Here is a 14,141-nt window from a genome sequence, read left to right as displayed (position 1 = left end):
TCTGCTAACCATGTAAATGTGATCAATAACATTTGATTTGATCATCGATGCTTTGCTGTCGTTTGACGAATAAAAATAAATGAGCTCTTTGTCCATAATCTCAAGTAGGCTGGCCTACCCGCATTTATCTGTGAGCTGTTAGCTAGAGCCCACGTTCCAATACCAGAGTGGGCGCACTTGCTATATAACGCAACATTTTTTACGACAAAACCATCAGAGTTGAAAATGCGATGAAAACCCATTTCACTTGTATTGTTTATTCGGTACATGGGAATTTCACCGGGGAAAGTACTTTTATGTGCACTCTCATCACGCACAGATTTGTATCTGCAACAAGTCAATTTGATGGAAACATCTCTTCTGGGAAAATGTGCATATTGTTTTTATGCAGATTTTAGAACATTCGCATGAAAATGTTCTAAATTGGATGGAAACCTAGCTACCGATGGTAAAATGCAACTTCTTATAGTTTTCCCGGTGCAATCACAGCCTCGACAAATATGTTCTATCCAAGATAGACCAGAGCCTGTCATTTCCACTTGCACTCCTGTCATCATCATATGTGGTAGTGAATGGAAACACCAACAGGATGCTTCACATTAATACATCCGGTGAAATATCTGTCTCATTCTCTTTTCTTTTTTTTTTCCTTCATTTTTTAAATTAACATCAAATCAATACAGGAAGTACATGTGTGAACACAAGTATATATAAATAATATACAAAGGACAATTGGGCTAGGGGGTACAATATCACATTATACAAGGACCTTAAGGGACATACATCCACTTATAATTCTAACAGTATTTGTCTTAAAAAACAGTTACTTTTCTTTTTGTAAGATAAGAAAATGTGTTGTTTGTAAATTTACATTTGTCAATATGAAATTTGGCCAAAAGAATAATGAAATTAATTACATCAAATTGTTTCAGCTTATTTCATTGTATGTAAAGAATCCAAGCAGTACATCTCTCCACAATAGTGTAAAATCTTCAGAAATGTGTTCAATTATAAATCTACTGATGTCTTAACACAGTTTTCTTACATGAATACAATGTCAAAAAAGATGCAACACTGTTTCTGGGTGGTCATTACAAAAGGAGCAATTTGAGTTGATGTTTTCCTTAAACTTCTTCATATGGTGGTTGGCAGGATAATATTTATGAATAATTTTAAAGGAAACTTATTTAATTTTGTTAACAAGTAGGAATGTGTGTGGCAACATCCAAACTTTTTTCCAACAGATATTATCAATAAATCCATTCCAATAAGGCATGACATAACATGGTTCGTATCGCTCTGTTGTTGAATGGACCAAAAGAGAAACAAATCTTTCCTACTGATGAGTCAACAGGGTCAATAGAAGGTAGGCTCTGGGGGTCTGGTCTTGACACGTTCATGAATAAAAAGCAACACCTGAGGGAATGGCATCTAAAACAATTGCAAAAATTTTAGGTGTTACAGGGACCATGTAAAGTGATAAGAATTCCTTATAACTAAGTAAAAGACCCTCTGCATTTACCAGCTGGCTCACCAATAGGATATTTCGGAACCAATATTCTAAAAACAAAGAAGTATTTTTATACAATATATCCCATTTATAATATCTGTCTGGAGAAAAATTGTGCTTAGAAATTAAGGACCATGACAAGAAAACCTGTCAATGAAAAGCAGAAAGTATCACTGGAACTTTGTCAATATTATAATTGCAAACCAACATAAGTTAAGGCCACCAAAAGTAAAGAAGACATGATGAAGAAAAAAAATTCCACATAGAAGTGCATCTTCATAGGAATTGTTTTATCCAATTGATCTTAAAATTATTATTTCAAGTAGTAGTCCAGAAAACCATTCTCATAAGTGTTCATTACAACAGTTGTCCTAATGTAATGGGTACAGTTTCTCCAAAGAAAGTTGAGAAGCATCTGGTCTATCTCCTTGCTTATTTTACTGTCAAGATATAAAGATAGAGCACCATATGTTAGTCTAGAGATACATTCGGCCTTCGTTATTAGGACTCTACCTTTTAAAGATAAGTCCCTCTGTAGCCATTGATTTAGCTTCTTCTGGGTATTTTTAATAAGAGGGTTAAAATTTAGTAAGCCTCTAGACTTTTGATCCTTTGTAATGGTTATGCCTAAATATGTAAGTTCTTCTTTTACTGGAATACCATAACATGATGGTGTCACACAATCTTTGACAGCTATGAGTTCACATGTAATAATGTTAAGATATAGACCAGTCGTTTTGGGAAAAAGAGCATTATCTGTCTCATTCTCATTGTTCTATCTGTGGCTTCTAACACATCCGCGATTTCATGTCCCAGAATGCTTGTAAAATGTGCTCTGACGTCATCTTTTGGCGACTGGTTTAAATGGGAAACACGACATTCTCAAACATTAGTTCAACAATATTTAGATTTTCTGACCCTTAAAACTGTATATTCGTCTGCGCAATGGGTCCTGTCGAGGTAACAGTTTCTACCGTTTATGCATTTACACTGTTTTCTTCTGGCCATATCAGGAATAGTTATGCAATCAACGGAAATCAAGTCGCCTGTTCCGATAACACGATCGCTAGAAATGTGATCGTAGCTAAGTTAGTTTGCACTAGCTACATGAACGCTTACAGACATGTTATTAGTCATCTAGCTATGTATTAGTTAGCTAATGTTACTGTAACGTTAAACATCTAGCTAGCACTATTTGTATCATGCCCATTCAATATGTTTTAAAATGCTGCTATTGTTAAAAAAAAATCTGATATCTTAATTACATTAACTATGTGTCACTGTTCTTCGTCCAGCACCTCCACATGTCCGTGTTCTCCCAGAGTTTCTCTCCCTGTGGGCGCTTCCTGGCCGCCGGCAACAACTACGGCGAGATAGCGGTGTTCAGGTGAGACCGAGCGAAGTCGAGGACATGTCGTTTACTGGCTGCTTGCACTTTGAGTAGTGACAAATACAATGATATGAACAGAGATTATGTAATCAACCTGTCTCTGCAATAAACATGTATAATTTAAATGTTTGAATGGATAAAGCACATTTTTATCTGAGACGCCCACGTCCAATGTATCCTATTTACTTGGGTTCTTTACAGTAAATTGCTATTTTAATCATTTTCCCCAGTCTCTCCTCAGCGCTTAGCCCAGATGCTACAGATCTGAGCCAGACACCCATCCTCACATTTACTGGTCAGTCTCTCTTTCCTTTGATGTGTTGAAACATTCTCTACTTGCTACTTTATGGTTGAACACCAGTGTGAAATAGCTTTCAAGACATGCTGTATCTCACCCTTCATCCCTAGATTGTGACACCTGTCTCTCCATCTGCTCCTCTTACCCCTCTTCTATTTCTTAATTTTCTGTATTTCTCCCACTCACTCGTTTATTCTCTCTCAGCTCACGAGGGGCCCGTCTTCTCTCTCTTCTCCACGGACTCTCACCTCCTGAGTGCCGGCAATGGAGAGATCAGTGCATGGAGCTGGGCGGAGCTTATCAAGCGGGTAAGGCCGTTACAAGATAAAGCAAGCCTACCAAAATTTTTGGCTGTTTAGTGTGAACAGTATGTATTTCTATACAGTCTATGAGGGTATGTGAGATGGACCAAGTCTCTGTCTCTCTCTCTCCCTCTCCCTCCCAGAATACCAAGGCTGCTTGGACAAGGAGGCCAAATTACAAGTAAGGCACCACTCAGCCGTACATTTGTTTTGAGAAAACACATGAAAGTTTGTCTGTGTGTGGACTGTGTACATTTGTGTTGGTTATTTTATCTCCAGATGATTGTCTTTGCTGTCTGATGCTTGTAGCCAACAAGTGAGTATGTTCATAAATGCTCCTCTTTGCAGATCCAGCCTGGAGATCCCAGAGATCAATGCCATGACTGTCAATCCCACAGTGAGTACACAGACACTTTTCAGATTCATTAAGTACCTCACTGTACTGAGACAAGTTCTCTATTTAATTATCTCTCTCTCTCGCTCTCAGGAGAACAGTCTAGTGATTGGTGGAGGGGACAATAACATCCACATAATGGATCTGGAAAGTGGTATCTTTAAGGTTTGAGAGAAATTCATTTCTTCGATTGTGTCTCAAGATTCAGCAATGGGATGTTGAACATTTATATAAATATTCTTTGTTGTTACATCTCTTTTAATTTCTCTCCTCTCTCCCTCTTTCTTCCAATTATTTCTCTCTTCATCCTTCTCTCTCGCTATCCCACACTTAACCTTTATGTTCAATCTCTTTATTGCTCTCCCTCCCTTCCCCAGTCAGTTTTGCAGGGTCATACAGACTACATCCACTGTCTGAGTGTGAGAGAGAGGGAGGGGGAGATCCTCTCTGGGGGTGAGGACGGCGCTGTCAGGATATGGGGTGAGTGACGGATGACGCAACCTATTACTGCTTCAGGTTCCCTTGTCAGTCACTGACACATCTGGAATCAATGCATGGCTGTATTACATTATACTGTAGTGTTGTCATGTATCTCACTCTCTGAGCTCCGCCTACAGACCACAGGACCGGCCAATCCGTGCACTGCATTGAAGTCTACAAATATGAGGTAAGATATTGGGATGGATGGGTGCCTGCCCCTACCCTCCATATGTACAGAAGTTATAATGTAGCATCTTTCTTACATACAAAAGTATATTTCAGTTATTTTTTTCTTCACCAAAAGCATGTTTATGTGTTTATAACATGTTTATAACCTGTTTTGGTGATTTCTGGTATATCATCAAAATAAATTAATCTCCACCTATTTTTGTACTAATTAAGCAGTTGTTACCCGATTTTAAGTACAATACCATTGGAAATTAATGTTGAAAGTTCCATTTAAATATTCCTAAAACTAAGTTGAAAATGATGCTGTTGCTTTCTGTTGACCAGACATATTGATACATGTGCAACAATGGTAATCAAGGAGCACCTTATAAACTGCACATGCACCAAAAACCCTGTATTTTGTCAAGTGACATTAAATCACTCATCGATGGGGCGGGGGGTATATGCACAGTTGAAACAACCACGGCTCAAAATACACATGGAAACTGGATGTATTTTTACATCACTGGTTAAAGGAAAACATGCAGAACAGTCAGCTACATTTTGTAATGTAGAATTTTGGTACAGGAGTCACCAAAACAGAAAGACAAAGTCAACACTGTTTTTGTCAGTCACTCCTATCGATTATCACGTTGAAATCAATTGTTGCACGAGAGGAGGGAGATGAGGCCTCGTGAGGTTGTTGGTAAAGCATGACGCTTGCAACGCCAGGGTTGTGCGTTCAATTCCCACAGGGGACCAGTACGAAAAAGTACGAAAACGTATGCACTCACTATTGTACGTCATTCTGGATAAGAGCATCTGCTCAATGACTAAAATGTAATAATGTTGCATGTCCTGTTAAAACTAACACAGCTCAAAAACCACACGGAATCTGGGAATAATGTATACACCACTGGTTAAAGGACAATTTGTAGAAGACGGGTAGCTACAGTTTGAAGTTGTATTTTGATTCAAGTGGGTCGCCAACGCGGTAAGTATAACGCCACACTTTTTTTTGTTAATCAATTCCATCAATATCACGCTGGAATCAATAGAACGGGGCGAACGTTTGGGGTGTCGCACTGCTTTGATCTAACACTATTCAAGGCCACACGGAAACTTGGAATAACCTATACATTGTTGTTTAGATGAGAATGTGTAGAAGGCTTCTATCTATATTTTGGAATGTTGATTTCAGGAGGCTGCCATCATGGAAAGGGGGGGGCTTTCTGTTAACTTCAACTAATCACAACCCTCCATAGGATATCAACAGTGACAACGGTTGGCTGCTATTTAAGTGATAGTTTGACTGTCAAATATGTGCATTGGTGTGTGGAACTGCCATTTCAGAAAGAAAATGATGGCTGCCGTCTTAAGTCCTGCGAACCCCAGCGCGTATGACAAAATCAGCAGTATAAAACCAAACATATTGATATGTTTTAAGCAATTGATATTTTGTCATCGCGTTGACTATACATTTTTTATAATAACATCACCAATCTGAGGTAAAAGGATGTGCAATCCCCCCCCCGCCCAACCCCAATTTCATGTGGTCAAAACATTAACTTGTGTAGTTGGGTATAATACATTTAATTTGATGTGGTAAAATAATTATCTTAATTTAGGATGATAGTAAATCAAGAAAACAGATTTTTTTTCAATTATCACTTGTTTAACTGTTTAGGGATGACAAAATGCTCCTTAACACAATTTAACCAGACAGGTTGTCTTCACTAGAGCCTGCATAGGGCCTGTGCAGCAGGCTGAACGTTTGACATCCATATTATATGGCACCTTTCTGCAGATTGCTGAACAAAATACACATCAAACTACAAACAAAATCTTTCTCCCTTCTGTCTCACTCCCCCTCTCTTCCTAGGAATGTGCCCGCCCCCAATATGGCAAGTGGATCAGCTGCCTGACGACAGAATCTGATTGGATGGTGAGGAAAGGGTAGCCCTTGCAATTAGTCAACAGTCCCTTCCCCATAGGATGAGCTCTCTCTCTTTATAGAAATTGTAATGACTTGTTCAGTACCTCAGTCTGAAATGTGGCACTTATGTTATCAGTGTGGCTGCTGTGGCGATGCGTTAGAACAGTCGCCAAGGTCAACTCCACCTGTGGAATGCCTCGCGCTGTTGTCGTTTACTCCTTCAGGATGAAATTATTTGCAATGCAGATACTGTAACATTACTCAGCATTTTCCTCCTGTAATTTGATCTCCTTTAATGTAATTAAATAATTATCCCTTATTTTCCCTCACCAGCTCTGTGGAGGAGGCCCATCCCTCTCTCTATGGCACCTCCGCTCCATGTCACCCACCTCCATCTTCCCTCTCTCCGGATGCCAGCGACAAGCCAACTTTTACCAGGACATGGTGAGGCGTGTGTGTGTAATCTTCAGGGTGTGTGTGGGTCAGACTGTGTGTGAAGGGAGAAAGAGTTTATTGGTTTGTCTTTCTCTAACTGTAGACACTTGTCCGTCTGTTCGTGTGTGTGTATTTGTGACCTCTCTCCCACCTGTAGATCTTGTCGGTGGGCGAGGGCCAGTGTGTGTCCCACTGTCTCCTGGGGGGAGAGGTAAAGGCTCAGATCCCCTGCACCCCCCACTCCCTGAACACGCTGGCACTGAACCTCAACAGCACTGATAACAGGGTGAGAATCGTTTAGACAAACCATCTGAACACTACATTACTCATCCAACCCCTCAGGTTAAATTTCCTTCTTTGCTTGTCCCGCTTGTGGTCTTCCTGTTCTCATTCACAAATCCTGTGTGGCTCAGTTGGTAGACCATGGCGCTTGCAACGCCAGGGTTGTAGGTTTGATTCCCATGGGGTACCAGTACGAAAAAGTAAAGTCATTATGCACTCACTACTGTAAGGCACTGTGGTATGGAGCGTCTACTAATGACTACAATGTAATAAATAGTTTTGTCCACATCAGAGCTTCAGTACATGGTATAATTGATATTCAGTTTTGATATGGTCTGTCGATATGGTTGAGTTTTGTTAAGCAGGGACAGTGGTGGCTTTCAGTGTATGAAGGACGTGGTTGTCATGTTGTGTTCTGTTGTCTTTGCTGTTCCAGGTGCTCACAGTAGGTGGAAGCAGTCACCAGATAGACGTATTCACCAACCTGTCCTACAGAACCTTCTCGTTGTCTTTCTGAGGACACACACACACAACCCCATTTAAGCTCATAATGTGCTGTCTTGGATAATTGTATTTCACTATTCTGTACCTTTGCTCATGCCTCTCTTGTTCTAAGGACTCCCATTCCAGGATTCATGTTTTTTATGATAATAAAATATTTTGATCACTTTTCCATATCTGTGCTTCAGTCTTGATAAATTTGTCCCGGTTTTATGCTCTGAAGGAATAAATTGTCTGAAATATCTGTATGTACTGTCTACATAAAGTCTTGGATTATTCCATTTAGAATTCTAGAATATTGGGTTCCCTCCCCAGTTTTCCTATTTCATATTTGCAGCGAGTGTAAGTAACCCTGCAAAATACTACAATAATCCCATTATACAAGTATAGTACAATCAGCCCTATTTCGTTTTTTGTATGTATTGATGAGACAAGATAAAGCACATTGGGCAAGAAGGGAGATGGGATGAACAGAGAAGCACATGATTTGGATGAAAGTAACTCAACAACACTCAGGTGTGGCCTGAAGACGTCGGGCCGTGGACCAGTCTAAGGCTCCGAACTTTCCTGAGTCATCCTCCCCCGGAACCAAGACGTCTGGAACGGTCAACAGATCCTAGCGTTTCTTCTTCGGACTGACCAATTGCACAAGTCATCGTTTTGGTGATCGCAATTGATCATTTTGTAGCACGACGCGTTTGAAATACGCATAGAAACTTAGCTACGCTAGAGGAATTATTCCTATACCGTTATCTAGCCGAGTTGTGTTTTGCGTTTATCAAATTTCCACGAGAAAGTAACTTTTAACTTCGTCTGTGGGCGAGTGGCTTGCTCATGGCAATCCCCAAAGATCCCGGATATAAACGAATCTAGCCTCTGCTCAGACAGTCACTGCTGATCCTAGCTGCTGATAATGCCCTCTGGTTGCATGGTAGGTACGTGTGTTAAACCCACATTTCTATGGTTTAAACTAAATCGAACGTTGTGGTTTGTGTCATCAACTGTTTTTGAATTGTTTGCGATTGTACCTAATTTACGACGAGTGTTATTGTTGCGACCTAGCCAACTTGTTTTTCTCAGACAGCTGACGATTGTAGGGACTAGGGAGGGACACTTTCCCAGGATTTTCAGTAATATTTTCATTGATAATCACGATGAAGAAGAAGCCCTAGTAAATATTTTAACTATGTACCAATGTGTCAGGATTCAATTTCAAGAACTAACTTGCTCGCCCCTTGTACTCTTTCCTGTTTTTATTATGGAACAAAAAACTCCTTTTTTATTCTTTCGCCCTAAATCGGCGACGCGGACAGACATGAGGGATTCTTGAGTTGTCCCTGAAAATACTTTGCTCACTTAGTGAATATCAAAGAAAAAGTATGTTTCTATGATACCTATATCCTCTCTACTATTTAACCATATAACATTTCCCCCAACGTTTGTTTTAACTTCTTCCCAATCCAGCTCACCTTCAACCATACATGCAAGCTGATGTTTCATGTGGTTAATATAGGCCTATATTTAATGAGTGTGTGGAGAGAGGGCAAACGGTTGGAAACGTTAAATTTAGAGACAGCTGTTCTAGTGAACAGGGAAGGGAGGGTGCATACAGGGACTGGGTTGGCATACAGTCAGGGAAGTTTTGACAATGACAGACTACAGGTTGTCTCCTCACTCTGTCCCTGTATATTGTCATTGATAAATGTTCCATACAGACGTTTTTTTTTCAGGGTATGGTCCAAAGAAGGGAGCTGAGGAAAGCCTGAAACAAACCAAATACTGTGAAGGCGCCCACCATTTCTCCGCCCATAGCTCAGAGAGGAAGTGAAACCAAGGGATTGAGACCGAAGCAGTTCAATGGATGAAAACGTTGCATGGACTGTAGATTGAAAGAGGAAGAACTTCATCCTCTCAGATTTTTGCTTTTGGTCTCTGCTTGTACAACCTTTCAGGCCCCTCTGCCTGTTATTTTGTTTCTTGTAAGATGTGTGTGATAACTTGACGCAGAGATGACAGTGAGACTGTGGGATAAGCAAAAGTGGTAACTGAGAAGAGCAGTGACGTGAATCCTTACATCCGTATGCTACCCACTGGAATATCTAAGTATTAGCTAATCAAGCAACAACAATCCGTCTACCTTGGACACAGACTAACAACTGAGCACTTTCAGACGCTCATGGATGTAGTGACTGACTGCCAGAACGCAATTTGACGAGGATAGTCTCTTTGCTCATGTGTAGAGTTTAACGTGCCAGAAGTCCTTCACCGTCTGTCACTGCAGCCCAACTTTAAGGGGGACACTTTATGATGGAAAGAGAACTTAGGTAAACCTGTGATGAGTCGGAATGTGGTGCTGCAAATAACTGGGAATCCCCTACTGGAGTTAGTGGGAGGAACTGGAACTGAAGTGGAACCAGAACCAACCGAGGCCTAAGCACGACAACTGAATGCCATGTACTAAACTGGAAATACGCTTGATTTAACTGGTAATTATTGCACTTGCGAGGTAACAGGAATAGTTTGTAATATTGAATTATAATTCTGGACTGGAACTGATCTGGGAAATCAACTGGAAATTAAATTGCAATGTAAGTGTTTTGTGAATGTTTTCTGTACAAAATCTTCTTCCATTCTGAACTGGTAGCGTTGGGGGGGAGACTGTTTCATCCTGGGATTTGGGAAGACTGGAATCTGTTCCTGTGGAACTGCATTTATTGGGAGAGGATTACTGAAACCAACAGAGCACTGACTGCAGAAATGGCGGGGCCGGGAAAGGACTACAACCATCTCTTCAAACTGCTCATCATTGGAGACTCCAGTCAGTGCATCTTAACTTCCATTTTCATACAAAGTTCCTGTTGTCCCTTAGTGCTTACTCTGTCTGTGTTAAAATAGTAGTGTAATTCAAGTGTGCCGTGCTGTTACACTGATGTTTGGCAGGCAGCTCATATTGTGCGAGTTGTGATTTAAAGAATTAGGCTAATAATATGGCTTAATCTCCTTAGTAAACACAGCAAATATCAGTCAATCTGCTTGTCATTGGGTGATTATGATGAACATGCCTCACTTACTCACCAAGCTTACAGCTCTGATGACTTACAAAGGAGACTTATTTGTCGCTAACTCTTCAGACAATATGATAGATTTTAAAACATTTACCCATGCTCTAGTGATGTGGCTTGCGTTATGTAGGCTACTAGTAATGGGACAGTAAGTAGCCTGATACTGTCTACTCAGAAGTGACTGAAGAAAGGCCTAATCACCTAACCTCTCATCCCTGTCTGACCTCTCTGTTCTAGATGTAGGGAAGAGCAGTCTACTACTACGATTTGCAGATAACTCCTTCTCTGGTGAGTTGCTGTTCTCTATCTGGTCAATATATACTATTAAACAATTTGAATGCGAGTGGCTAGGAACTGTGTTTTTAAAAATATTTTCTTCAAGATTGTGAATGTGTGCTTAGTATGTTGTGTGTTCTAACCTTGCTGCTTTGGCCTGCAGGTAGCTACATCACTACGATCGGCGTGGACTTTAAGATCCGTACAGTGGACATCGACGGGGAGCGAGTCAAACTGCAGATCTGGGACACGGCGGGCCAGGAGCGCTTCAGGACCATCACCTCAACGTAATCTATCATCTATATCAATGATCTATCTACACGTATAGAAGCTATATATCAATACGAACGCTGTTTATCACCATAGTTGGTTTGAATTTACTCTCAATTTCAGTTAGTTTCATTCTTTCAGTTTTATAGTCATTAACTCTGAAGTGCTATTGATACCAGCCCGGGACAAAGTGCCAGCCAACGATAACTATCACCCGAAAAACAATACAGCGATTTCCTGTTTTTATACAGTACTCTTTTACAATCCTTTGCTATTTTCCACTTTCTCCCTGTTTCTCCTACCAGGTATTATAGAAATACCCACGGTGTGATTATTGTTTACGATGTCACCAATCCAGAGTCGTTTGTGAACGTGAAGAGGTGGCTTAATGAGATCACTCAGAACTGTGACAACGTCTGTAAGATCCTAGGTGAGTTTGGTGTGATGGATGAAGAGTAAAATAGATAGAGTAGATTGGATGAATGGATAGAAAATTAGGAATGAAGAAAATTCACTGAGGAATGACTTAGACTTCCAGTCCAATGTGGTAGTGTTATGCCTGATTGTGAACTGATAAGACATTATATATACTATATATACACACCCTTTCAAATGAGTGGATTCAGCTATTTCAGCCACACCCGTTGCTGACAGGTGTATAAAATCAAGCACTCCGCCATGCAATCTCCATAGATGAACATTGGCAGTAGAATGGTCTTACTGAAGAGTTTAGTGACTTTCAACATAGCACGGTCATGTCATAGGATGCCACCTTTCCAACAAGTCATGTCCAAGTGCTGTTATTGTGAAGTGGAAACGTCTAGGAGCAACAACGGCTCAGCCGCGAAGTGGTAGGCCACACAAGCTCACAGAACGGGACTGCCGAGTTCTGAAGTGTGTAAAAATAATCTGTCCTTGGTTGCAACACTCACTACTGAGTTCCAAATTGCCTCTGGAAGCAACGTCAGCACAATAATTGTTCGTCGGGAGCTTAGTTCCAGTGAAGGGAAATCTTAACTCTACAGCATACAATGACATTCTAGACGATTCTGTATTTCCAACTTTGTGGCGACAGTTTGGGGAAGGCCCTTTCCTGTTTTAGCATGACAATGCGAGGTCCATACAAAAATGGTTTGTCAAGATTGTTGTGTAAGAACTTGACTGGCCTGCACAGAGCCCTGACCTCAACCCCATCGAACTCCCTTGGGATGAATTGGAACGCCGACTGCGAGCCGGGCCTAATCGCCCAACATCAGTGCCTGACCTCACTAATGCACTCGTGGCTGAATGGATTCTTGTCCTTGCAGCAATCTTCTAACATCTAGTGGAATGCCTTCTCAGAAGAGTGGAGGCTGTTACAGCAGCAAAGGGGGGGACCAACTCCATATTAATGCCCATGATTTTGTAATGAGATGTTCAACGAGCAGGTGTCCACATACTTTTGGTCATGTAGTGTACTATGCTGTCCAAAACATCTTTCATTCATCCCCACTTCTTTCTCTCGCCCTCCCTCAGTGGGGAACAAGAATGACGACCCCTCCAAGAAGCAGGTGGACTCCCAGGATGCAATGCGTTTCGGGGAGTCGGTTGGTGTCCGGGTATTTGAGACGAGCGCCAAAGAAAACATCAACGTGGAAGAGGTGACCCTAGTAGCCATGTTCTAAACTCAGGGTGTACCTCATTCACTTCCTCAGTAATAATAATAAAAATCAAACTAAGCCTCAAATATCCCAGATGTCTTTGGGAAAGCTGAGCTTGAGACCTGATATGGCTCTCACAGGGAATTATTAGTTTATTATGCTTTTTATAATGACAAATATATAATTACACTGCCAATAAATTGTCCACACCAGTGTGACCATGGTCATCTCTTATATCTCTAAAACAGTTAACTTATTTCAACTTAGTCCTGGTGGCTAATTCCCTTTCCAAGGAATAGCACTTCCGTGTGTATGTATCTGGGTGTGTATGTATTTTACAGTCAATGCCCTGTTTCTTTCCTTCTCCCCATCTCTCCTTCCCTCTCAGATGTTTATGGCTTTCACTCACATGGTCCTTCGGACAAAGAAGCAGAGTCAGAGTCGTGCAGAGAGAGAGCGGGAACGAGAGAAGGAAACGGTCGACATCAATTCTCACAGACACCGAGAGAGGAGGAAGAGGGGGAAGAAGTGTTGCTGAGGGAGAGAAAGGAAGGCGATTTTCTAAGAAAAGGACAGACCAATGGAGAGTCGAGCATCCAAAGTCTGTCTGCACTCATGGGGAAAGAGCCAGGACATTACATGTTGACATTGCACTGAGGCAAGATTACAAGAGGGTAAGGACAGAGAACCACTATTATGTGCCGAATTTTTACCTTAGCAGTTATTTTTTATGAATGCATAATAATGTCATTTTATCATTAAAAGGGAAACTGGATCCCCACTGTGTCAAACTGTCATTAAAACCCCTAATTTAGGAAATACACTAATGACTTCAAAAGTGACTAGAGTGATGTATCTGTCTTATTTGTAATGAAAAAGACTGTCGTGAAAAATGTAACATGTCTAAATAAACAGTGAGCAATAAAGTCAATGTGTACCTTTTTATATGCAATATAGGCGATGTTGTTGCCGGTGATGTCTGGTGAGGACCTGCCTTACAACAGGCCTACAAACCCTCAGTGCAGCCTCTCAGCCTATTGCGGACAGTCTGAGCACTGATGGAGGGATTGTGCGTTCCTGCATGGTGTAACTCAGGCAGTTGTTGTTACCATCTTGTATCTGTCCCACAGGTGTGATTTTCGGATGCCACTGTAAGGACAATCAGCTGTCCGTCCTGTCTCCCTGTAGCGCTGTCTT

The 14,141-nt window shown here is 41.1% G+C and overlaps 2 protein-coding genes across 3 annotated transcripts; both read left to right on the top strand.

Moving 5' to 3' along the window:
• Positions 1-2,309: 2,309 nt before the first annotated feature.
• Positions 2,310-7,872, top strand: thoc6 (THO complex 6). Its single transcript, XM_021626069.2, has 13 exons — positions 2,310-2,470; positions 2,806-2,897; positions 3,131-3,195; positions 3,403-3,506; positions 3,644-3,681; positions 3,849-3,897; positions 3,988-4,059; positions 4,272-4,374; positions 4,512-4,561; positions 6,425-6,487; positions 6,812-6,922; positions 7,071-7,199; positions 7,632-7,872. Exons 1-13 carry the CDS (start codon positions 2,456-2,458, stop codon positions 7,710-7,712), a joined length of 972 nt encoding a protein of 323 aa, XP_021481744.1. The 5' UTR covers positions 2,310-2,455; the 3' UTR covers positions 7,713-7,872.
• Positions 7,873-8,179: 307 nt separating this feature from the next.
• On the top strand, positions 8,180-13,875 carry si:dkey-16l2.16 (ras-related protein Rab-35). Of its 2 annotated transcripts, none has more exons than XM_036937969.1 (8): positions 8,180-8,627; positions 9,427-10,202; positions 10,341-10,514; positions 10,996-11,046; positions 11,198-11,321; positions 11,610-11,734; positions 12,820-12,944; positions 13,333-13,875. In XM_036937969.1, the coding sequence occupies exons 3-8, from the start codon at positions 10,454-10,456 to the stop codon at positions 13,480-13,482; spliced, it is 636 nt and encodes a 211-aa protein (XP_036793864.1). In that variant the 5' UTR covers positions 8,180-8,627; positions 9,427-10,202; positions 10,341-10,453; the 3' UTR covers positions 13,483-13,875. The 2 variants fall into 2 exon arrangements, with proteins under 2 accessions (XP_036793864.1, XP_021481756.1); XM_021626081.2 differs by having other exon boundaries at positions 8,181-8,627; positions 9,427-10,182.
• Positions 13,876-14,141: the final 266 nt, after the last annotated feature.

Source organism: Oncorhynchus mykiss, chromosome 12 (genome assembly GCF_013265735.2).
Source record: "Oncorhynchus mykiss isolate Arlee chromosome 12, USDA_OmykA_1.1, whole genome shotgun sequence".
Taxonomy (NCBI): Eukaryota; Metazoa; Chordata; class Actinopteri; order Salmoniformes; family Salmonidae; genus Oncorhynchus; species Oncorhynchus mykiss.
The sequence above is the reverse complement of the archived record's forward strand: the minus strand, read 5'-3'. Positions and strand labels throughout refer to the sequence as shown.